The sequence below is a fragment of the Meleagris gallopavo genome, chromosome 8 (assembly GCF_905368555.1).
Source record: "Meleagris gallopavo chromosome 8, MGAL_WU_HG_1.1, whole genome shotgun sequence".
NCBI classification, from domain to species: Eukaryota; Metazoa; Chordata; class Aves; order Galliformes; family Phasianidae; genus Meleagris; species Meleagris gallopavo.
Genome location: NC_139411.1, coordinates 18,007,070 through 18,031,114, shown reverse-complemented (window position 1 = coordinate 18,031,114; position 24,045 = coordinate 18,007,070). Strand labels below are relative to the sequence as shown.

Genomic DNA, 24,045 nt, shown 5'->3' with positions numbered 1-24,045 from the left:
AAGAAAAAGATATTTTTAAATGCATGAGCATGTTCCCCCATATTGAAGAAGAAACAGAGAAGGAAGAGAAAAAAGGAATAAGACTGAAATATTGAATGTTTTCCTGTACTATTCCTTAATGTCAAGGGAAGAAGGCACTAAATAATTGGTGCAGGCGTGTTTCCCTTTGTTAACATACCCAACATTCTGTTGTATGTGATTCTGTTGCTTGCTGAGAAGTGGAATCCCTCCCAGTTGTCCTAGCATCTCAGAGTCCTGACAGTGGAGGAGACGGAGAAAATAGAAAAGGAAGAGCAGCTGTGAGTTTTCAAGCATGGTTTCAATTTGTTCCGGATGCCCATAGCAAAAGACCCTCAATTTTTTGGCAGTAACCAACTGGAACATGTTTTCCTTGATTTGTTCCATGATGTCAAATGGCACGTTAATGACATCCACATACACCAGATAACCCTGAGATTGCCTAAGATCCATTGATACCCATCAAGCCATATACACAGAACTTTACATATTTTTCTTCCTAAAACGTCTCCAAGACTTAAATGGACACACTGAAAACAAATTTTGAGTCTGAAGACTGGATGTGTGCAATGATGTACTTCCACTAAAAGCTGCTAAGGGAACAAAAGAATCAGACCAGTGAATCATCTCACCCCATTTCTGCCTGCAGTGTATTGGCACTTTAGCCAATACAGAGGATGTTATCAATGGCGACATAGACCAGTTGGTGACTAAACGTCCCAGTTAGCCCCTAAGTTTACTTTTAATTGCTCACTTCAGGACTGACATGCACCCTACTGCACTGGAGTTCCCTATTTCTCTTCAAAATGTTGGATTGCCATTACTTACAGAGCATTATTTTCTGCTTAATTTATTTTGCTGGTATTTTTCATTTCACATTTTGCTGTCTCTCACACCTTGCTTATTTGTCAGATTTCTCCATTCATGCTGTCTGTGGCAGTTCTTTATATTCTTTATATTGTTCTTTATATTGTTGCCATGCTGAAAGTAACCTGAATTTCCTTCTCTCTTCCTAATACTTTAGTTCACTACATGCTTTGCCCTGTAAGGAATTAATATCTGCAGATCAAACAGACAGTCCTATCTCAAACAACTAATACCAGTGAGAAAAGTGTCCCTGCCATGAGGATAAAGGCTTTATGGAAAGTGCTCCTACATACTCAAATCCCTTTTTCAGTTCAGCATCTTCACAAACAATGCTATGCCTGTTAGAGCAAAAAGGGAGCAAGCACTTGCACACGTAGGCTCTAGGAGTCTTCTAAGAGGGTCAATTTCTGAACACACTGCAGCTTCCCTGGGACCTCCCACCATCACTGGCTCCTACACTTACCTTACCCTGTCCAGTTTGTGTCCTGCTTTATTACTGGTTTTCACACATCGGGAAAAATTCAGTAGAGAATCAAAATCTGCCAGAAGGACAGAGATTTCTTCTGAACCTCAGATGGAAGAGAAGGAACAGCACTTCAGTGTGCCTCTAATTACAGCCACCATGACAGTTCATATGTGTAGCAATAAAAATAACCATAAACCTACCTAATCATTAAAATAAAGTAAACAGCTCCTCTCTGTATCATCATACACAGGTACTGGAGCTGCTAATAAACCAGGAAGAGCACTGAGGCACTGGAGGTGCATCTTCCCTATCTCCACAGTTTCTTAAACAACTTTAGAGGCATATTTTTATTAAGTATATGCAAGGCAGATGATCTTAAACCTCAAAAAGAGTCTGTATAATAATTGTGTGCTCTTCTAATGCTCTCCAAAGGCCTATTCAGAGTCCATTCTGAAAGAGAATAATATATCAAGAACTTCTGCAAACTTCCTTCTAATGAACACATGCCAATTTGAGACCAAGAATTCTGGCCTCAGAGGACAAAATAACCACTGCTCTTAGTCTCTGGGTGTTTTGCTACTTTATTTCAGAGTGATTCAAAATCTAATTAAATTTCTAAACTCTAATGAAATTACAGAAGAAAAATCATTTAGGATTATATTATATACAATTACTCACAGCTGAAAATTACAGTTAGCCTCTTTCACCAGGATAGGGTCTCCTGAGAAATCCTTGTTACTCATATAACATATAAATCTGACACTGCTCCCACTATTTACAGGTCAAAGGTAAAAGCAGAATTAATTAAACATATATATCCTGCTCAGTGGCCAAGTGGAGGAGATGGGTAACAGAGGCTTGGTAGTGATGATCATGCTTGAAACTACATTTCCCAGCTTGGCCAAGAATTTGAATATACCTGCTTCAAAGTAGGAGATTATTAAGTCTGGCTTATTCTGATCAGTGCCCTTCCTCACCAGAGGAACTGATTGGAACTGCTCTGAACGGGAATAGTGAAGCATACATGCTCAGCAGTGCACAGCCAGCCAACTGAGTTATCTGAAACATTTTGCAGACAACCAGCAACAAGATAAACCAAGCAGCTTTAAGTTTTAGAGAATTCAGCCAAACAAATCATATTTAAATGCTTAGTTTATTCTTTGAAGTAAGAGACCAATGAACTAGGCCAGTGGAAAAAAGAAAGCAAGCAAGAAAGAGGGTCAATGTTTATGTTATTTATTCCTTCCATTATAGGTTCTCAGGATCTTAAGAGCATGGGATCATTTGCTGATGACATACAAAAACACTGAGAGTTTCTAACTAGAATCTTGCTATCTTTTACCTTCATCTGGTGCAGAGAATTTTGTTCGGTTTTGGAGTTTTCAACTCTGATCCCAGATAAAACCATGAACAATAAGAAAACAGCAGTGAATTACACATGTGTGTATCTACACACTCATAATGGGTCAAACCATTAACAAATACTATAGTTATGGGTACCACATTCAATCAGTTCTACTTATGCCTCACAAAGCAAAATGAGCCATAAATTACTACCACCTTAGAGAGTTCATGGGTCACTTTTATTTCTATTTTTAGTGCCTTCAGAGCAATATCTGTTGCCTAATCCTGTGTTTTCCTTATTCTTTCACAATCTTCATCATATCTTGCCAGATCAACTAAACACTCATTCATTCATTCTTCTGCCAAGGTGGCCATACATATGCAGTCACTAGCATTCCTTATGGCCTACAATGACCTCATTAAAAACAGACTTCTGGAAGTAGGGCTTTACAGCTGTAATTTTCTCAGCAAAAAAGATATTTCATCCAGCCTGTAGATGCGAGAATCTGCTGAAACACTACCTCACAAAGAGGAGGAGGAAATATCCAAAAGGTTTTCTCTTAAAAATTTGCACTCAAGTTTTGTTTCTGGTTATTTTGATTTCATTATACAAGCAGCTGCATGAAATGAAGGTACTAGCCAGCAGAAGATTAACCTAAAGCAGAAAAGCACATCAAGAATCAAAAAGTAAAAGCAATATGGAGACCTTCCAGAGATTACTGGGTGAAGTGGGGAGTGGGCAGTGTTTTGTGTCTTTCATCCCTAAGGAATGGACCTGAAGCAACTTTGGAAGTATAAGTTCATTTAAGAGAATGTGTTAATATTTAGTTTCCACATCACGTGGTCCCTCCTCGGTGGGAACGAGCAAAACTAACTACTGCGTTCACCCCCTGGACACAAGTATTAAGCTGTTTTACTGTCATTTGGTTTTGCAGCAGGTTAACGTGTTTGAAAATGTGAATTTCCACAAAGAAAAAAATTTCTTTTTTCCCCCACCATGGTCCAACAAATAAAATAAATGATATCTAGAGATCCCTTCCAGCCCCTACAATTCAGCCAGTAAGTTGCTGTTTTTCAGTTCCTACCATGTCTGGACATTTTTCTAGGATAGAAGTGGCATTGATGGCTTTCTTTTCCTAGGACTCACTTCTAACGTATTTGCAGCTGTGGTGAGTTTTTTTCTACTCTGTGTTCAGCCAAGTACTCTTCTCCTGAAAATATCATAATGGCATAAATGTTGACTTAAAATACATAAAAATAAATAGGCTGGCAACAGAAGGTTCTCCTTCTAAGGCAGAAAAGCCACTTGCACCACACTAGATTTAGAAGATTTCATCAGAGACCAATCCACTCTGGTTGAACTTTATCAAAGTTGTAAAAATAAATGTTAGCATTTAAAACTCCCTTAGAAGCCAAATAGCTGAATGTTGCTCTGTTTATCTTCCCCAGAGTATATTTATTTATGATTATTGTTTATATATTGAACTTAAGCCCAAAAAGAGAACTTGTTTGCAAGTTTAACTACGCAGGATGTGACTGTTACTTCCCTATACACCACGTGATCTGGCTTTTTTGTCTCCCTCTTCACTACAGAACTAAATTCAGAAAACTTGGGTGAAATTACTCTGTTGTCAAAACTTCATAATGACCTCACAAACAACCTGGATACCAGTCCTACTGACGTTTCTTCTTCTCTTACGTAAGTGGTCTATTATATTTCTTTTTCATCCTTTTAGAGAGATGCTTTTTTCCCCTGACTTTTGTGGGGTTATTTCCCAGTATGACTGCATGTATGTTGTTTAAGAATTTATTTAGTATTCTGATCCTTAGGGAAGGAACTTATGTTGAAACAGTGTAGAATTTTACTGGGTTTTCTAGCCAAGATTTCCTAGCTTGAATACTAAGGCATCATCCAGAAGACACCCTGAAATTAAATGCGTGCAACTTTGCAGATGAGATGGCAAAGCTGCCGAGCATCCTGTTTGCTACAGCGCAGGAAAGTAGTTCAGTGGAGTATAGGAAGAAATTGATCCACATGCATGCTACCTGAAACCACTTTTGGTCTCCGTGTCTCTCACAGGATGTTGAAGCTCCTGACTCAGGATGATGCTTCTATAGCTTTCAAGCCAATGCAAGGCTTTGCCACCCTCATAACTTGCCTCTTGCTTCATGGTTTCTCAGCTCCATTTTTTGTAGGGAAGAACTGGATCACACAGATTGGAAGTATCATCAGAACTCATGTTAACATTGGGGCTGAGGTGGACTACCAGAGAGGAAGGAGTTGACAGCAACTCCATAGCAGAAGCTTACATGGGTTACGGTGACCTCCAAGATGTTAGGTAAGGGGGCAGGCACCCTCTGGTGGCAAAAACCTCATTGTCACCAGACACCCCATGCCACCCTACTTTGAGCAGAAATTCACAGAAAATCACCTGTCCCTAGGGAATCCCACAGGTAGTTTTCCCCACCTGAAGCACGCAAAGCAGTCATTCCCCCAAGCATTCACTGGAAACATGCTCCTGCCTCTGCAAGCAATCCTATCCGTAGGTCTAGAGCAGTGCTCTGTCCTCATTCCATCTTCCTTAGTATGCATAGAAATTTGTCACTCTCAGTACCATTTTGTTGGTTTTTGATGTTCTCTGTGCCTTCCTATGGATGCTCCCAAGGACCCAGAGGAACGAGGCTGTTTGCCACAAAGGACATGGGTAACCAGCTGTGCTTATAGATGTGAAGAGAATGCCAGCAGCAATTGCTCCCTATTACTGACTAGCTATTGCTCAGCAAACAAATAGTGCAAGTCCCATTAATACAGCAACATTTCCCCGGAGCAAGGAGATGAAGACCTAAGAACAGCAAGATATGCAAAAGCTACTCTGCAATATACAGGGAAAATGCATTAACATGCCTCCAAGCATTACATAGAAAGGTGCAGGCAATGCCTTGGATAGAGAGGAGCCTGGCAAAGACTAGAGGAGTTCCTGCCACCTTGTAGGAGGGACACCTGTCCTCATCTATTTCTGTGGAAAAGGACAGAGGAAGGAAACCATTTACATGGATGTGAATAGTGCCCACATTACAAAATTTAGATTTAGCTTAGATTTTTGCTGCATCAAACACCAGGCAATTTATTTTATTATTTTTTTTCAAATTATGCTGTAACATGATGGAAAGTGCAGAAATGACAGCAGAGTAGCAAAGTCCTAGGCTGCAGCAAGAGAGGATTCACTCAGATGTAATAGTCATTAGTACAGAAATAAGGGGAAAAAAAACTGCTTACCTTCAAAAGGCCTCAGGTATGCAGGAATCTCCACCAGGATACCCTTGCCTCCACTGCCACCACTTAAATGAGGTCTGGGAAAGGGTGGATCCTGGCTTTACCTCTTCTGGTCAATCAGGAGCATTGCATGCACCTAAGTTCCTCTGGGTTGGCCCTGCCTTCCCACCAGGTGCTCAATCACTGCTTCAAGCCATGACTCAGCATTTCCACTACAAACGGTTTTCAGTGGAGTTATTGCCAGTAATACCTTCTTTGTTGAAGTCATTCTCTATTTGACTATGGAGTTGCTCAGATACACACCGTGAGATCTTTTATTCCACCTCACCTCTGAGCTTCCCAGTTATTTTCTTCCTTCCCCTTTGCTCCCCCTCAAAGGAGGCAGATGCTGAACCCTTGGCTACTTCAGTGCCACAAGGCCAACCACTACCTGCTTTAATGAAACGGAGAAATCTGAGAGAGAGGAGGAAGAAAGTCACATGGAAACAGAAGGCAATAGAAGGGAGTCAGGAAAGAGCTGTACATCAAGGGAGGCAAGGTGCATGTTTTTATTATGGCAGGTTACAGGAGATTCAGGTCCACTCGCAGTCTGGGGAATTTTTATATATATGGTGCAAATATGTATATATATATAAATTCATCACCTGCTTGGCTGTTTAACCTCCAGGGTAGTAAATAAAATCATGGCTCCTGGTTCAAACACAAGATGCGACATCAACAGTATCAGAAAACAGATGGCATTGCCATCTGTTGGCCTACGTGTTTTTATAAATCCACTCTGTAAACACAGTCATATTTCCATAAACTCCAGGCCTATTGGAACTAGTGCAGCCACTTCCCCAGTTGGTATCTCCAAACAACCACACAGGGTTTGTTTGTTATCAGAGGACTTCCACTGTCCCCTTGACAAGAATCAATTCCACCTTCTAAATATCCAGTACAGATCATCATAGACAAAATCATGCCATTGCAGATATCGATAGAATTACACGTAGAATGTTCTTTTAAGGTACCATGACATAATTCAAGTCACTTGCTGTTTTACCTCCTTCGCATTCTGCTCCCCACCCAGATATCCAGTACTGCAGATTAGGCTGGATTTAGGCAGGCAAACTGGCCGTACAGTGTCAGTAAAACTCAGTGGTGTCTAACACAGAGTCATCTACCTGCATTATGGTGCAAATTTCATGTTATGTATGAGTCAGCCACATTTAAGGGGTCAGAAAGCTCCATCAGTTACCTCACGATCCTTTGAGAATGACCCGGAAGTCACTCCAATAGAGATATCAAACTCATCTTCAAGGTTGTATGACCCAGAAGCAAATCTTGTCCAAGTTCAGAGGGTCTACAGAAAGGATAGGAGATAGTCTGAACCCAGAGGTGAGAGCCAGTCAGAAAGCTAGAACTGTGCTGCAGAGCATTGGGAATCACTGCTATCACCCTTGAGGATTGCGTCCATCCCCAAGAGATCAGAGCTGAAGGCAGGACTTAGATCAATCAACAACATGTATGTGTATGGGTTGATGGCTATGCTAGATGACTATGCTAGATGATCTCAGTGATATTTCCAGTCTTAATGATTCTATGACTGCATTAATCCATTTCTTTCCACCTAAGGAAAAACCAAAGCAAACAGAAGACAGCCATCTAACACTCACTCCTCAAAAGCAAAAGGTTTTCAAGGAGCATCCAGTACATGATATTAATTGTTAATTAAAATCATATTGGAAGTATGAACTGAAAACATTCTCTTCTGTCCTATGGGTTTTTAGAGATTTCCCTCCCTCCTTTTTTTAAAAGGAAACTAATAATTAAATCTCAATATATTAAACTGACCTACATAAAATATTCCATGTAAAATATTATTTCTGCCATAAAACACATAATCTGTCACTGGTTTAATTCCATTAGAAAGCATACATTAAGGTCTATGTATTATGACCATTAGGATAATAAAAGTAATACAATATAACTTTTATTATGTTTGAATTTGAAACATTCTTCATATGAGCACAAAGAATAATTAGAGAGGTGGAAGAAAGGTGGCTTTTTAAAAATTATTTTTAATTTATAATGAAATAAATTCACAGGCAAGAGCAAAGAGACTAAAAGAGACTGATTGTGAATCTGGAAACCCAGGAGCTTTGCTTTTTACACCAACAATGTAGTCTTAGTTTTATTTATTTAAGTTTCCTTTTCTTTATAACTTCGATTTTGGTCAGGTTAAACAAACATCTTTGTGGTCGTATCCGGAAACAAATTCCTCACACCACCCAACTCCCATCTCAAAGCATCATGGGATTTTTGAAGAGAAAACTGTTTTGTTTCTGTCTGTATAAAATAAATTTCCAGACATTTTGATTACGAAGAACAGTTTGGGGGGGGAGAGGGAAATACTTTCAGCTGAGAATTACAGCTCCCAAAATACATTTGGTTTAAAATGCAAGACTTTTTTTTAAGTTTCTCTCCATAGCTTTGAAGCTTGGTTCATAATTTATGAAAATTTGAGATTAGAAATGTGACTAAGATCAGTAAATAAATCTGTTCAGAGCCACCCAATAGATCAGATTTTTCGACATCGTGGCAGAATTCCCAGAGCCCATGCTCAGCTCAAGAAAGGTTTTCAGCCGTCTGCAAAGCAGACTTAAGGTGGACTCTCTAAAGGGACCAAAATGATTGGTTGTGTGGGTTTGGGAAGAAGAGGATTATACTTCAAGTTTAAACGCAATCCTATTTCTAGCATTCATTTTACTGGAAAAGAAATGAAAGCACAGCCACCAAAGAAGGCAGAATGACTCATACACCATTCTCAGTTTTATCCAGGTAGATATAGAACATTTTTCTTGATGTCCTAACAGGCTAAAATATTTATGTTTCAGAGTTTTGGAGAGCAAAGGTATATGCTTCTGGAAACTCAGAGGAAATAGGTAAGTTCATGGGGACAGAAAAGCAAAAAACTATATTCCTTTTTGCATTATATACATAGAATTCACATGTTTTTTATGTATAGAAAATCATACTCTGCTTATGTGCTTGTACTTTTCCTAGCACAGTAAAGTCTTGCCATGGGACTATGGCCTCAGCCTGATAGATGAAGTGAAGGGCATTTGGGATTTTGGGATCCATTTTGAGGGAAAAATTAGAGTTGTAGCTATAAAACTCAGCTGAGACTTGGACACACCAGATGCTAAACTTGCTCATTACCATAAAACTGCATTGAGCCCATTTGCCAACAGGCTTGCGCAGCTTCATGCTGTACAGAGGCAGTCTGGTATGTTAGTATTCTCAGCTAACCTGTCTGGCTCAGCTTTGTCAGCCTCTTCTCAAGAAGAGAAAATCAATAAAAATAAACAAAATTTTAACTTTGCAACTTTGTGTTACCATATCTGAAACACAGATCTGTTTATTAATCATTGGTGTGTATTCACAGGTTTGTTTTCCATTTTTACAGATTTCACGTATCTTATTATAGGAGTTACTCTGGGAGCCTTTCTAGCAATTGCTTTTATAGCAGTAATAATTTGCATGATCAAAAAACAAATGCTTGACCATGTCTTTAGAGGTAAGAGAAATTACTCCTGATTTCTTATTCAGAGTTCTAGATTTCCTTGTGCTCTGGATCAGCAGATCTGAGCTCTGCTGTTAGTAATTGCATGTGTGTTGCAACTCCAATTTTCCTCTGAAGAACTATTCTAAAATGTCTGAAGTGCTAGGGACCCTAGAAATTTTCAGTATAACTAAATCAGCTATTCCACTTAACTAGAGAAATATGATTCACTACAGCTTACAGCCTAGGTATCTTTTTGGGTAACAAATTTTTAAAACAAAATTCTACCTATTCAATGTAAGTAAAAGAGTCTGTTGGATTTGTAGGATGGACAGGAGTGGATTTCAAAAATCAACTTTGCAGCTCAAGTTGCATGCAAAGCACCAGCTCTGTGTAGTTCATTTTTCAGAACAAAGGAATTCCCCTAAGCTTAGCAAATTTCTACCACTTTAAAAATAAAAGAAGTTATTAATGATGTCAATCAGAGAAATGCAGTAAGAGAACTCAGTGCAGCCAGGCTGCTACAGAACAGGATTGGGAACCACTCATCCGTCCACCATATCTAGAACTTGGTTCTGCGACTATACCTTCACATTAGCCTTCATGTGACAAACAAGAAGCAATGTCCCAGCATCCTGAACTGTGTAACTAATTCAGCAGTTTACGATGACCCAGCCCTTCAACAGCAGATACAGTCTCTTGCTTAGTAAAAAGAAAAGCAGAGCTGTCTTGTGTCAAGCACAAAGTAAAGTAGACTGAGCTCCAAGGTCTCCATCATAGCATAGATTCAATGCCATTTTCAGTAAATGCTGATCTCTTAATGGATATTTTTGCAAACAGACTCCCCAAGCACCCCATGAGGACACACATTATATTGTAATGCCACTTCCTGAAAGACAAATGGCTGATGTCTTCTTTATGGGCAGTACACAGTGGTCCTAAGGGGAAACTACTTCCTCCCAATTTTCATCAAGCATTTGTCCTTGAAGTTGGTCCTCATTACACTCTGAGGATGTTCTACAAACTCAAAACAGCTAAAATAAAAACAAAAATAATTTTGAGAAAAATTGTCAGGAGAGATTCCTGACAATTGGAAGGAAGAACTGAGAAAGGCTTTAGGAATGTCATATGGCACTGCTAGTATCAAAGAGTTTTACCTCAGACAGGATAGCTTTGCCTGCTTCACCACCAGTTCTGGTTGCATCCTCACTACTTCTGAACAGGCCTATCACCACTCTGTTCCTTGTTTTTTAACTAACCCCATTTTCCTGTTCTCTCTTTAGAGTCAGAGGGCAAAATGGATAGAAGGTAAGAGTCATTGTTCCTGGGGTTTTCTGAGGTGCAGTGAGATATGCCAACTGCAGTAACTAACTCTGCTGTCTCTATGCATGATGCTTCCCTGCAGCTGTGATTTAAAAGATAACACAACATACATGCAGGTCTTTAGAGGACCATGCTACCCAGTTGTAATGATCAGAAAGATCAATTTTGTGGAATGGTGATACAGGAAGTGTAATGACAAAGAGACTAGCGCAAATGGAAAGGTGTTACAAAGAAAAAGGAAAAGTGCTCACCAGTCTCTGAAACTCTAAGCTCTCAGACAAAACTCCACAAAGGAGGGATCCCCAACCAAAGAACTTTCCCCAGTGGCAGTCAGCCCTTAAATGGGGTCTAAGAGAGGTGCAACCAGGCTCCATTCCTTGCGATCACGCAGCTGAATTGCTTTCACCTGTGCTCTCAGGGCTGACCCAGTCCTTTCCCCTGGTGCTCAATCAGTGGTTCAGACCGTGACTCAACAGTTGCCATACACCAGTATATCTAGTGGAGCAGCATGGAAAAGGGAAATCCCATTCAACAGGAGTTTGACATGTAAGAACTAGGAAAAAACCACCTCAGTAGGATGAGATTTCTTTTAAAAAGTAAATCGTTCAAATGCTTTTGATTCTGCCTATTTGTTTTGTACTACATATTATAATTGCAAGTTTTAATCACCAACCCTCCAAAACAACATCATCAAAAAACAAACCAACAAAAAACCCTAAAACTATTAAATGAATTACTAGATGAAACCCAAAGGCCTTGTTTCAAGGGTTTTCTTTCACACTGTTAGAATTTTTCTGTATTTTTTGTTTTCACGATACTGATATTTTCAAAATTGCTTTGGATTAAATATATACAAATCCAAGCAAATGGCTTTGTCCAAAGCTTCCCAGTCACTATGACTGGACCAGTTCTGAGATTTCCCTTTACCCCAGGTTCTTAAAGATCAAGTCATACAGTGATCATTCTGGAAGGGATGCATTTTTACCCTTTACTTACTTTCCCCCTACCCAGAACCAGCAACTCCTCTGTATGTTTTGAGCACCTAATGGGCTCATAGATACAAGGGGCAATGCCAGACTGCTTGGGAGATGGCTGCTCCTCATCTGAGGTCATTTAATAGGGCAGAGATGTACAGAGTGGGAAACGTAGCCTGCAAGTTGTCTGTTGGATCACAGTAATCTGCAGGAGTAGATGATGTTTTGTGTTTCTCCAAGACATTTTATAAGTAACTAGAAAAGAGATTACATAAATTAATCAGCATTCTCATAAAGTGAAGGCAACAGCTGTTCTCAGTGACCTAAGAAAAGCCTTTTAGCCTCTCTCAGAGAGGTGAATATGAGTGCTAATAGGCATGTCCCCATCACAGCCATTCCTCACAGAGGCTATACAACATATGCAGACACTCAGCTGAAGATCAAGGCAAGGACATTTCTTGAGAAAAGTACTTCAGTGTTTTGCTTGACAGAAAAAGGCCGCAGCCTGGAGCATGTGATGTTTTCCAAGGGAGATGCTTTCACAATCTAACCCAGCTAATGGGCACAAAACCCATTTCCTTTCACATCACAGAGCATTCAATTTATTTTCTTGCAAGGCACTCACAATTTCTGTCTATCAATCCAAAAATTAGGACTATCGTAGAGTCAGAATACAGAATATGAAGCATGTAGTAAGCTGTTTTGGTGTGCTAAGGACAGTATGGACAGCGGATGAGGAAAAGCAGGTGAGGAAGAAACTTAAAGCAAACCATAGACACCAGAGTCAAGAGAAGGAAGAGAATAGACAAGGAGAGATGTATCTGAATGAGATAGAGATGGCATGATCTATGAACATTCTACATTGGATTTTGTTTAACTATCATAAGGCTGCCTACTTTGTATGATATTTCCTTCAGAGACAATATGAGCATCCATGATACCTTCTCTCTGATCTTCCTAGGGGAAGTGGCTGATTTTATCATGGCAGCAAAATTTAGCAGCCTTAATGATGATCTTACACTGGCCTCTCAGATGATTCCTTGTCCCAGTCTACAAGCAGTTGCTAAAAAGTAGACGTTCCCAGTTGCATGTAAAAGTTCTGATCTTCAGGCTGGAAACAGGATGAAATGCATATAAGTTTTTTGCCTTTGAGCCACCTACACTGATCAGTGAGAGAAGCTGTAACTACAGAATATTTGGGGGCAAAACTATGTATGCTAAAGATTATGTTTTTCTGTTAAGTAGAAAACAACTGGAAATCCACCCACCATCCCGTCTTAGTTGTACTTTTTAACTTTATTATAGCACTGAGTAATTTATAAACTCCTTTGTTCTTGTTCTACTATGTACTACTCCTTAGTGGATTTTAAAGAGGTTCTATAAAATGGAAGTTGATCTGAGGAAATGATATTTACCTTTACTGGTCTTGAGGAAACCATTGTTTTGTAAGTGTAATAGTCAGTACATAATGCAAGCCTCAGTGAGTAACAAATATGTAATTTATTCTTGTTTACCTACTGTAATGATAGAGTAGCACAACTGATGAAATAATGTGGCAGATGATGCAAACATGTACATTAGGCTATAAGGAGCTTTTGAGGATATGAGTGAGAAAACTAACAACAGTATTACCTGTGAAATGCAGCTATTCTTGAGATAACACCACTTTTTAGCAAGGAAGTATATACTGTAGTTTGTTTTATAAACAAATCTATGCTATTCCACATCTCAGCAAAAACTAACTTGTTCTTGCACCATCATTCTTCAATATAAACTACTGAGTCACAGAAAAATCAAAGGAAAATGCAGCATATAAAATCCAATGTCCTATTTCATCTTTTCTCCTACCCTTTATAGGAGGACCTTTCCACAGGACTCCTATCCATACTGGCATCTCTTCTTTGTAGGACTCAACAAATGGTGGTATATGTTTTAGATTTTAACATTCATCATTTAAGTGGTTGAGGACATTTGTATATGTCTAAAAACACGATGTAGGGGAGGGAGCTGTTCCTAACAACTTGAAAAATGAAAAAAAAAAAAAAAGCAAAAAAAAAAAGCAAAAAAAACCCCTCACAACACTGCAACCCCTCAGGACGCTGGACCAGAAACCATCACTTTCTTGAAAGCCACATTTAAATATCATAATCATCAAAGTTGGAAGAGACCTCCAAGATCATCTAGTCAACAGTCCACAAATATTATTTACATTGAATACTTACATTGTAAACACTACAGTATTATCAGTTCTGTGAATTTCCACAGGAGTAACCAAGCTATATGCTCATTTTATTAGATTCATTTTCTCCTATAGGTCAAAGGGATAACCTCCCATTTACTCAGGTCAATGGAGACATGATAATCAGATCTAACCTAATTTTCATTACTTGCTTCAAGGACTCCGAGGACTCTAATTTTTAGGCCAGTGGCTCATTCTGGAAAACCCTTTTGATAAAGAAAACTCCTCTACCACAAATTGCTACCTCCTAAGTTTATTCTAATCAATCATACAGGCATTCTAAGTCATAATCAGTGTATCACTCCTTTAGGACTGGAGAGGAAAACTGGTATATCATCTGCAGACAATTTTCTATGAATCTACAGATCACTGATTGCTCAGGGAAAAGTAAAACAAAAACCCACCACCTTAACTCAACTGACACCACACTTGCTGAATTCATGTTCAATGAAATTTTGTTTCAAATTTCACATATTGTACCCATAAGTGCCTCAAGCCATCCCAGTGACTGTCATAAACTTAGGTGGATGTCATCCAAAGCAGTGTCATCATGGTCATCAAACTTACACCAGTCAAAGGAATGCAGAGAATCCCCTTTCATTCTAGAGCCCTGGAACCTAGCCTAAGAGAAAACACTGTAAGGTCATGTTTTTACTAAAGTCAGATAGCATTCCCATGTGTCACTTTCACTGCTTTCCCAAACCATTACAACAGAAGTGTTTCTAGCTCCATATGATACCAGAAGTTCACTGTGAAATAACTAACAGTGTTTACCTCTTTACTAAGTCAGGCATATAACACAACTTAAACAATCAGTTCATAATGGGATGCCCTTAAACGCAACTGAATATTTACTAACACCTGAGAAGAGAAAGAGCCTTGAAGCAAGCTGCTGTCAACTAACAAAACAGTAATTTAGATGTCAACTGACAATTATTTAATGTCCTTTTTTTAATTAATAGCTCATGTCAGTTTCAAATATCATCTTGGTGTAAGCTTAGTAAATTATAATGCCTAAAATTTCATGCAAGTTTAATGTATTAATAAAAATGTCTGGGCACATTTAATGCTAGCAATATTTTGAGTTAACTACAGTGTATGGCAGCCAGATTTATTCTGACAGGAGACAAAGAAAGAGGCATACAGAGACAAGGAGAAGGATGGAGAGACAGAGGACATGGAGTAAAATGGAACAGGCACATGTTTGAGCCTGCTGAAATAGCTAAAATAATCTGTTGCCTCAACACATTCTTGGCAGTAATGTATATCAGAGCTCATCATGCAGCTCTGTGGGTTCTACAGGGTCCTATGTAAATCACTCAGCATAAGATCAGGTTTTAAATGCAATGCACAAGTCATTCTGATATGTGAGGGAGGAGCTTCAGAGCTGAACACACAAAGTACCAAGCAGATTGGTGATTTTCTTTTGCTACCCAAAGATGCATCTAGATGTTCTCTTGAGTTTACACTTGATTTCTTCCATTTCTTTCTATTGCTGGACTTTTCCTGTGAAATGCGTGGTATGCATTTGTCTTTAGACAAAATGCAGAGGGCTTGTAACTAAACTAGATCTCTTTTTTGAAGGGAAAAACAACTCAGCTAAATACTATCATCCTTGCATTATTCTCAGCTGATGGAGTTCTTCCAGTGGGTTGTAGCAGACCGTGCCTGTTGATACGAAAAACCCTCTTTCCTAATTCTGACCACACAAAATCTGTGCACTCCAAGCATGAGTGATGCACCTTCCTGGTCATGTCAGATTTTCATAAATAATAGTAAGGTCAATAAGCAATTTCTAGGCAGTAAGATACTTAAAGACTATAATTAGAAGCAGCTCCATGAAAAGCAGTTCTCCTTTCTTCCTACACCCTCATGAAACAGGCAAAAGATGTCCTTTCCAGCAACAAAATCACATAGAGTGGCACATGATGGCACTGTGTATTCTCTACGCTCACAATAAAGGCTCACTACAGCTCAGAAATGCAGGACACAGTTGCATCTCCAGCTCAAAGGTGTTCCTCTGGGAGGCAAAGTTTAATTTTAGCCACATTTAGTTTCAGTCTACCCAGTTTCACTGCATAAAAGGAGCCCGCAGGGATGGGCTCTTGCACTGAACATCCCCATTTAACAGAGGCAAATTACAATTGCAGAGTGCAAGAAGTGTTTTGTACAAATAGCGTGTTACTGTCCAGGCTGCCGGCAATCTGTAAAGGGCCTGCAGCTGAGCAAATTCTCAAAGCTCCCCTGAAACGATAACCTTTGAGGCTGAGACAGGGTTTCAAAGTCACGGCTCATTGCTTACATCTAACCTCCCTCTAAAACCAAGGGGAAACAATCATTGCATCTTGAAAGCCTCCATTCTCTATGTTGTTCAACTCTAAAAATATTGCTATGGATTAAACAGGAGGGGTAATCATCCATTTGGAAAACATAAACATCAGAGATAGATGGCACTGCAAAGACGTGTTTTGGACAATGAAGTACAAGTTTGAATGTTGAGCTGCAGTTTCTTGCAGAAGCTCCATAGGTTATAGAAACTGTCTCAGCCTATACATTTAGGTTAAGAATCTTTTTCCTGTTTTATTACCTTTGGGCTTGTATTCAGCTGCACAGACAGGCAGAAATAACGAACATTAACAAGAGCTGATCTAAGTTTCAGAGCTTCTCATCAGGTTTAGAGTCACAAAGAAAGAAAAACACCTTATTTTCGAGTGGAGAGCAGTTCTTAGTTTTCTTTTGATCTAAGTAGTCCAGACTGGTCTATAATACCATGAACTGCAGGAAGCAATCAAGTAGACATAAGTCATACCACTGATACTATTAGTTGAAGTCTGAGCTCAAAAACTTAACTGGTGACCTTATTTTAATGCTAGGGTACTCGAGAAAGTCTCAAGGAGGAATCCTTCAAGGGCCAAAACTCACAAATCAAAATCTTTAAGTAAAAATGCATTTAAAAAGAAGAGGCCTTGCCCTTATTTAAATGTGTCATGGGGAATGGTGGTGCATGGGGAAAAAGAACTAAGATCCAGAATGTGTGCTGTGCAGGACTCTGGGCTCTGAAATGCTTTGCAATGGCTCAACCCCTGGATCAGTTATCCACACGTAACACTATACATGTCCAGCCTCTCAGCCACTCTACTATCCATTGAAATCATATCTGCTTAAGATGCAAACACATACTGCTGCTGTACTATAGGCAAATTCACAGGAAAAAGTTCTTGAAATAGCAAGATGCCAAAAATACATCTGCAAAGGAGTTCTATTTTATAGTTACTAATCAGAGTAACTCTGCAGAAAATTTTTAAATGAAGACAGGAGGAAACAGGGACTGCTATTGGTTTATTTTATTATCTTAAGCCACGATAGAGCAATTTTTGTGAATTTTAATTACTTTTCAGTGCAGCAATTTCCTCCTGTGGAAATATGTCAGCCTTGGAGGTGGATGTTTTCTTTGAACTAATGTGATGTTAAGAGGACATACTTCCCAGAAGTAAGGTGTTTCACTTTTCAGCTTGGAGACATCTGTTATAAGGCTAGTCCTTTCTTACTGTTTCATTCAAGCCATGGCCCCGTTCAGGATTCGTTCAGACATCTGTGTCCATGCTGCCATTCAGTGCTATTGTTCCTCCCTACAGAAGCTATCACTACTTCAAAGAAGCTTTCTCATGCACATTCACGGAGCATCTTGTAACAGAATTGAGGCATCAAAGGGAAAAGAATTAGCTGTAACTTGCATCTCTGTTCTCTTTAAATTCCCAGTCATCCAGGCAAACCCAACTTCCCTAGCATCACTGAGGCACCGGCATCTGTCCTTGTTTTCCTAAAACAAGCCTCTTTTACTCTCTTTTTAAACTATGACGGTCAGTGTTTTTTCTTGGGTCTGGAGAAAAATCAATCATTCAGTAGAATCTCTGACACCTTTAGGGTCAAAGATCAGAAAGCTTTCTCTTACTGTTCCTCAGCTATATATACCTTGAGCTATTCTTTCACCATTCATACTTTCTCCAGAAGACTTTCTCAAATTCTCCCAACTAATGCATTCTCCAAACAGCACAGTCATCAAGTCAATGGGGTTTTCATCAATCATTAAAGGTTTACAAATAAGGAAAAACAAAGACATAGCCTCCATAACCCAAATGAGATTTGCAAAGAAGGCATCTACTTTACCAAATCAATCAAAAACGATCCTTTGTGGTCTGCTTAGATGGCAGAGTTTCCCTTTGCACTGTCACCATGAAAAAATATCAGCAGAGAACAACTACTGCAGGAATGTGAGCAGAAGACAACTTGGAGAGTTACTGTCCACTCTGGCAGTGGGAGTGCTTTGACACTTTGCTAAGGACCAGTGCAAACCTGCACAAGATGAGCCCAGCCAATATACTGGAGCAGGTCTGATTCTTTGCTCAGTTTTAAGGATAGACTGAAGGTTGCATTCATTCCATCAATTCTTTGGAAAAAAAAATCCAAACAGGTGTTCTCAGAATGCACTCTGGGAACTGAGGTTAATGAAAAATGTTTAAAAGCTACCCAAAACTGTAGTCATGCATGCGATTGCAAGTAAACATATATAGAAACAGGCAAAGGTGGTCTAAACAAATTCATGTGTATTTGTGTAACTATATTTTAAAAAGAAGGGCAAGTAATCCTAGTAAAAATGGCTGTCTCAACCTCCTGCAAATTCATAATTGCAGAAACAAATTTTAAATACCCATTCTCTGTTAAGGCAACAAATGGAGCAATAAACTGGCTTTTCTACCTGGTTCTGTAACTATCTTGCCTAGCAGGAGGTTGCTCTTCTGAACAACCTTGGCAAGTTACTTTTGCTCAGGCTACCCTTTAAATAAAATGAAATTAATCTTTATAATTACATACTTCAAAACCAAGGACACTGAGCTTTGTACTGTGCTGTGAACACCAGGCTTTAAAAAGCAGTTGCTAAGGCAATTGGTAGGCACTTTCAGGCCCTCAATGACTTTAGCACTATTCATGAAACCAGGGAATATTTAATATACAGATGCATACACACAGAAGTAGTATTATAAATGCATAGCCCAGACTGTTAAGGTTCATTAAATCCCATTCCAGGATACTTCACTGATGCCAGCTATTAGCCTGATGGGCAGAGCCACACTTCTGGCTATTTTTTCCTCTTCCTGGCCACTTTCCACATTCTCCAGGAGAGCATCTGCCCCAAGATGCCTGTGCTCTCATCAGATCTGGGGGCTGCATTTGCAGTTGACCTTTCTACAGCTGCCAAACAGACAGGAATCCTTATTCCTTCCTCCTCCTCTGCACAACTGTTTGAGGCTAGTCCTGAATAGCTCTAAATCATTTGATTGTAAGAGCTGGTCCCAAACCTGCTGAGTCAGGAGAATGCTTTCCTGGTAATATTCAGACACCTGTCAGAGGCAATTCCTTCCACAGCCATCGTGGTCTTTGCTGGCAAACCCGCTGCTGCCCTGACTCCAGCACTAAAGAATTCTGCCTTTCCCTCGAGCTGATGCAAACCTAGATACAAGTTCACAGGTGGAAGACCACCCTCTGTACTGCTACCAACACCCACCTGGGGTAACTCCTGCCCCGGCTGCTGCAGGGCAGAGGGCTCCTGCTCCCAGAGAGCACCTACCCAGCACCCTGGCTAAGTCTGTCTTCTATCACTGCATGCACTCACCTCTATACTTCATGTGCATTTTGTATGGGGCCTCACTGGATATCACAGTTTTGCAGCCTGGTATCTGAGAGCTGAAAAAAAGAGCAAGTGTCACAAAACGAAACTCTGACTTCTGCCTTGCAGGCTGCAAGTGCCTGGGGGGTCTGTAGGCAATTTCTGAGGGGTTTATAGGGCCTTAAGACTTTTCACGTGTTTAAATTTGGCTTAAATATCATTCACAGATGCCTATACTTCAACAGAAAGCTAGTATGGACTTGTAAATAGAAAAAGACAGAAAACCACTAGCTGAAAACTAACTAGGGTATTTTCAGTGCATTAAATCACAACACTTGACCCACTCCCTAGTTTGATTTACTGGTACAGAAGAGGTGGTGGAGCCAGGAGCAACTATCCTTTAGTTAACAGTACTGCCTTTCGAGTCCTTGTGAGCTGGGAGTGAGCTTCCACTGCTCTCTGGAGCAGAGCACGGTACAAGTGTGAGCTGTTCCCAAAGGATGGTCCCATCTCAAAGAAGTCCTGCCCTGCTCCCCATTCCCTCCCAAAACATGTGTGCTCTGCTCAGGGAATCAGACCTACTGCAAATCTGCATGGCATAGCAACAACCACTTTTAGTGAGAACAGGCTGCTCAAGGATGGCCAGCACAAAGGAAGCAATGGAATTCTAAAGCCAGCGTGCTTGGGAAGGCTGGACCACCTTTTGTGTGCCAGCTGGCAGTGCCAATTGTGGGAAAGAAGCCTGAGAGTATCAGCAAGAAAGCCATTCTCTGTAAGCAACTTACCAAGTACACAGGGCAGCTCAAAGAGCATCAGCCTCCCGAGCAGTTCTTCTCTGCTCCTCCCAAATGCAGAGAATTCAAGTTATTTAGGACTAGGCTGCCAATCTCTTCAGAACAGGACTGGAAGACAGTGCCTGTCCCAGCAGCTCCCTGCCATCTCTCCACAAAAACAGGCAGGGAATGGGATCAGGTGAGCATCCCTAAACCTAACCCACTGCTGGTTCACTCCAGTTAGCTCGGATCACTTTGCACTGGCCTCATTCTGCAGCTGCCGTGGCCAGAATAAAAGTGGAGTCATTACTATTATTTTAATGACTGCAGACAGGCAGAAATTTGTGTGACTTAATTTATATGCTTAATTTTCTGTCTTTTTATGTGCGTGTGAAGAAATTTTGACAAGTTCATAAGCACTGCAGACATCAGGTCCCTGATGGTGTTTTCAAGTCTCCCTCTGAAGAGAGCTGGTATTTAATTGTAATACCCCAGACCACAGCAGAGCAGGCTCTCTACTTGGAATTACTTTGTCTGCAGAGTAGCCTGGTGAAAGCAAAATGGACAAGGTCCAGGAACCTGTGGGCTCTGTATGCTCTCCCGTGGACTTTATGCCCAGTTCAAGCTAGAAGATTGCAGATCAGCTCTTAGCTGTTTCTTACTGACACAAATAGTTGGCACAGCAAATTTCACATTAACAGATAATTTCAGCACAACCTACAAAAAGAACGATGTGATAAAAGTTTTCTCAGAGGAGGAAAAAGTTTGAGGCACGTTACAAGAAATCCATCCCTGGTTGCCTGATGTCCTGCGGGTATTTCTTTAGCAAAATCATCAGAAAATACTTATGTAGTATTGAAGGAAGGGGACTGAATGCCATTCCCCACCGAGTCACAAGATCTAAGAACACTTACAGCTGAGGGCTGCAAGGCACGATGAGATCTTACTTCCAAGTACTGACACTAGATGGAGTAAAGCTGAATAAAACATTAAGAGCAATGAAAGAAAGAGATAGGAGGAAAAGTTCCTGCATTTCACTAGCTGCAGACATACTGATGTTTTGTGCATTTCTTTTGAAGAATGCACTGAAAGCTGCTATTAATATTTCACTTGTTTTTCTTTGCAGGTCAAACATGGGATCAAGCCAGAACAGGTGTGTTTCTGTGTGCACACGGTGCTAGGGACAATCTGCCTGGTTCCTACTGACACCCAGACAGTTCAGGTCTACCCTATGTGGGCTGCAACAAGCCATACAGCTGCCTCATTCTCCTATATCCCAGCTGCACACCTGGGATTCCCAAACGTAAGGCATAGTGCAGGCTACCTACATTATGGCTCGACTGTGCTGCAGTGCAGCTGCTCCACATGAGCAGCCACTGGAGCAGTGAGCTCTTGGTGCTGCAGCAGTAGGATACGTGAGCTGTTCCCCACTGATGATGATGATAAGGGGTCTGTGGAAGCAGCCCGAAGGGCAATGATACAGTGCAATTCTCTCATCAGGATGCTGCCCTAAAGTGCATTGCATGCCCCTACCTAGCAGCAGAGGGAGCATCTAGAAGTCACATCACAGTCAGGATCCCTCATTCATTCTGTTAGCTCACTGAGAGAAAACAGGTACCTCCAAAGAGACAAAAACGTATCTGGGAAAGAAAAGAACAAGTGGGAAGGACTTCATGAATGCAATTACAACCCCAATAATAATAATTCTGTAGAAATCCTGTAATTTTTCTCTGTATAGCACCCACCTCAGTTTTTATAATGATGCTATGGATTATTTTTAGATAAACCAACATCAGAAAGTTACTACTAACCTGTAATGCTATCTTTTCTTTTTTTCAGAGATGACACCAACACACCAGAACAGCAGTGTTCAAATAAGCAATAATCCTTTTCCTGTTGACAGTTACCCAGTCTGAGAATCAATGGATATCTCTTGCCCACGAACAGGAATCTCACTAGCAGTAATTCCTTTCTTTGTTCTTTAATTGAAAGACCAATTGATTGATTGATTACAGGAAGAGCTTGCAGTGCATGCTAACTTCCATCACCTGCACCACAAAGCCTGTAATCCCCAACAGCATGTACAAGAAGGAAATGTAGGAGGAAAATAAACAAGATGAGCTCTGCTCATTAACAGATTCTATTTAGTCTGTGACAAGAGTATGATTGATTTCTAAAATCAATTAAATTCAGGGTAAATGAAAAGCTAGCAATACATTTCAGCTGCAGAATTCATAGTTGTGCTCATATTTCAAATGAGGTTGAATTATCTTAAAACTCATTCATTTGAGGTTAATATAAGATGGGAAAAATGATTTGTGTTAATTTGAAAACATTTCACAATAAAGTTATATTTTTTAAGTTTAGGATCAATATCGCTTGTTTAACTTTAGATGACAGTGTTAATTACGGCTATTTTAAATGAATTGTGGTCAATTACAAATGTTTTTCCTGTTTTGCTTTTAGAAAATTGAAATTAAGATACTGTTGTATAGCCAAAATAAAAACTTTCTAGACATCTGAAATGAAACGTTCCATTTCAACTTTCTACAAACAAGCCAATCTACCACTTCCAAAATCCACCCATCTTCATTTTTTTCAGTATAAAACAATGGACCAAATTCAATCTGAATTCATGAATAGTTTCAGTCTCCCACTCCCTTCATTCTTGTTCTTGTTCTTGTATATTCTGTTCAATTTGTTTCAATCAGCTCTACGTTACTTGGTTCTGGTTACAGCCTTCTTATAAATGACAAGAAGAAAGAAGGGCAACTGTTAGACTCCACTCCAGCTTGGAAAATCCATATCTTATTGAAAAACTCATGGGTACCAGGTGCCTCCCAACCCAGTAATTAACTTCCAGACTGTGAACAGCCACAAACAGCCCTATGTGTTATAGGCAAAGCTGATAGCCTGAGTCAGGGGCTTAGAGTCAAAACTGTCAGAGCAGAAATGTCAAAATTATGTTTCTATGAGGAAGATATTCTACTAAATACTACTTGAAACTGAAACGATTTGGATGTATTTTTGTTCTGACCATAGCAAGTCAGGTAACGTTTCCAAATGTACAAAGGAAACCCTATTACTTGGATTCTAATTTTTTTGCATGTTTTGAACAAGAAAATGTAAGTTTTATTTCAGAGAAAAGTGATATATTGAAATAATTTCCCTGGGTTCTGTAGGTGTCTGTTACCCACTTCAGTTCCAGTGCAGTTCATTAGTAGCATTTGCTAATGGATAAACTAAATGTGATACTTGCTAGTAATTATGTGCGTGTACATGTGTAAGTGAATAAAGCATCTTGTAAGGTAGGTATCGGTTAATTGATTTGCTTCCTTTAGTACCATTTTAATTAAGACTTGGAAAAGAAGAGAGCATGTGGTCAGGGAGGGAAGGTATTACCTTCCCTTATTTGTGTAAACAAACATTTCTTTTGCATCATTTCATTACTTGACAGGAAATAACAATGAAAACAAACAAACAAACAAAGAAGGATAACTTACAAGCAGTAGGGGGGAAAGGCCTGGAGAATAATAATCATGATCAGCCAAAGGC

At 39.8% G+C, this 24,045-nt stretch overlaps 1 protein-coding gene across 2 annotated transcripts; it reads left to right on the top strand.

Annotated features, from left to right (window-relative positions):
• Positions 1–4,250: 4,250 nt before the first annotated feature.
• Positions 4,251–23,801, top strand: TMEM273 (transmembrane protein 273). 2 transcript variants are annotated; one of them, XM_010714479.4, is made up of 6 exons: positions 4,251–4,394; positions 8,849–8,896; positions 9,421–9,531; positions 10,800–10,824; positions 21,617–21,643; positions 22,330–23,801. In XM_010714479.4, exons 1-6 carry the CDS (start codon positions 4,340–4,342, stop codon positions 22,373–22,375), a joined length of 312 nt encoding a protein of 103 aa, XP_010712781.1. In that variant the 5' UTR covers positions 4,251–4,339; the 3' UTR covers positions 22,376–23,801. The 2 variants fall into 2 exon arrangements, with proteins under 2 accessions (XP_010712781.1, XP_010712780.1); XM_010714478.4 differs by lacking the exon at positions 10,800–10,824.
• Positions 23,802–24,045: the final 244 nt, after the last annotated feature.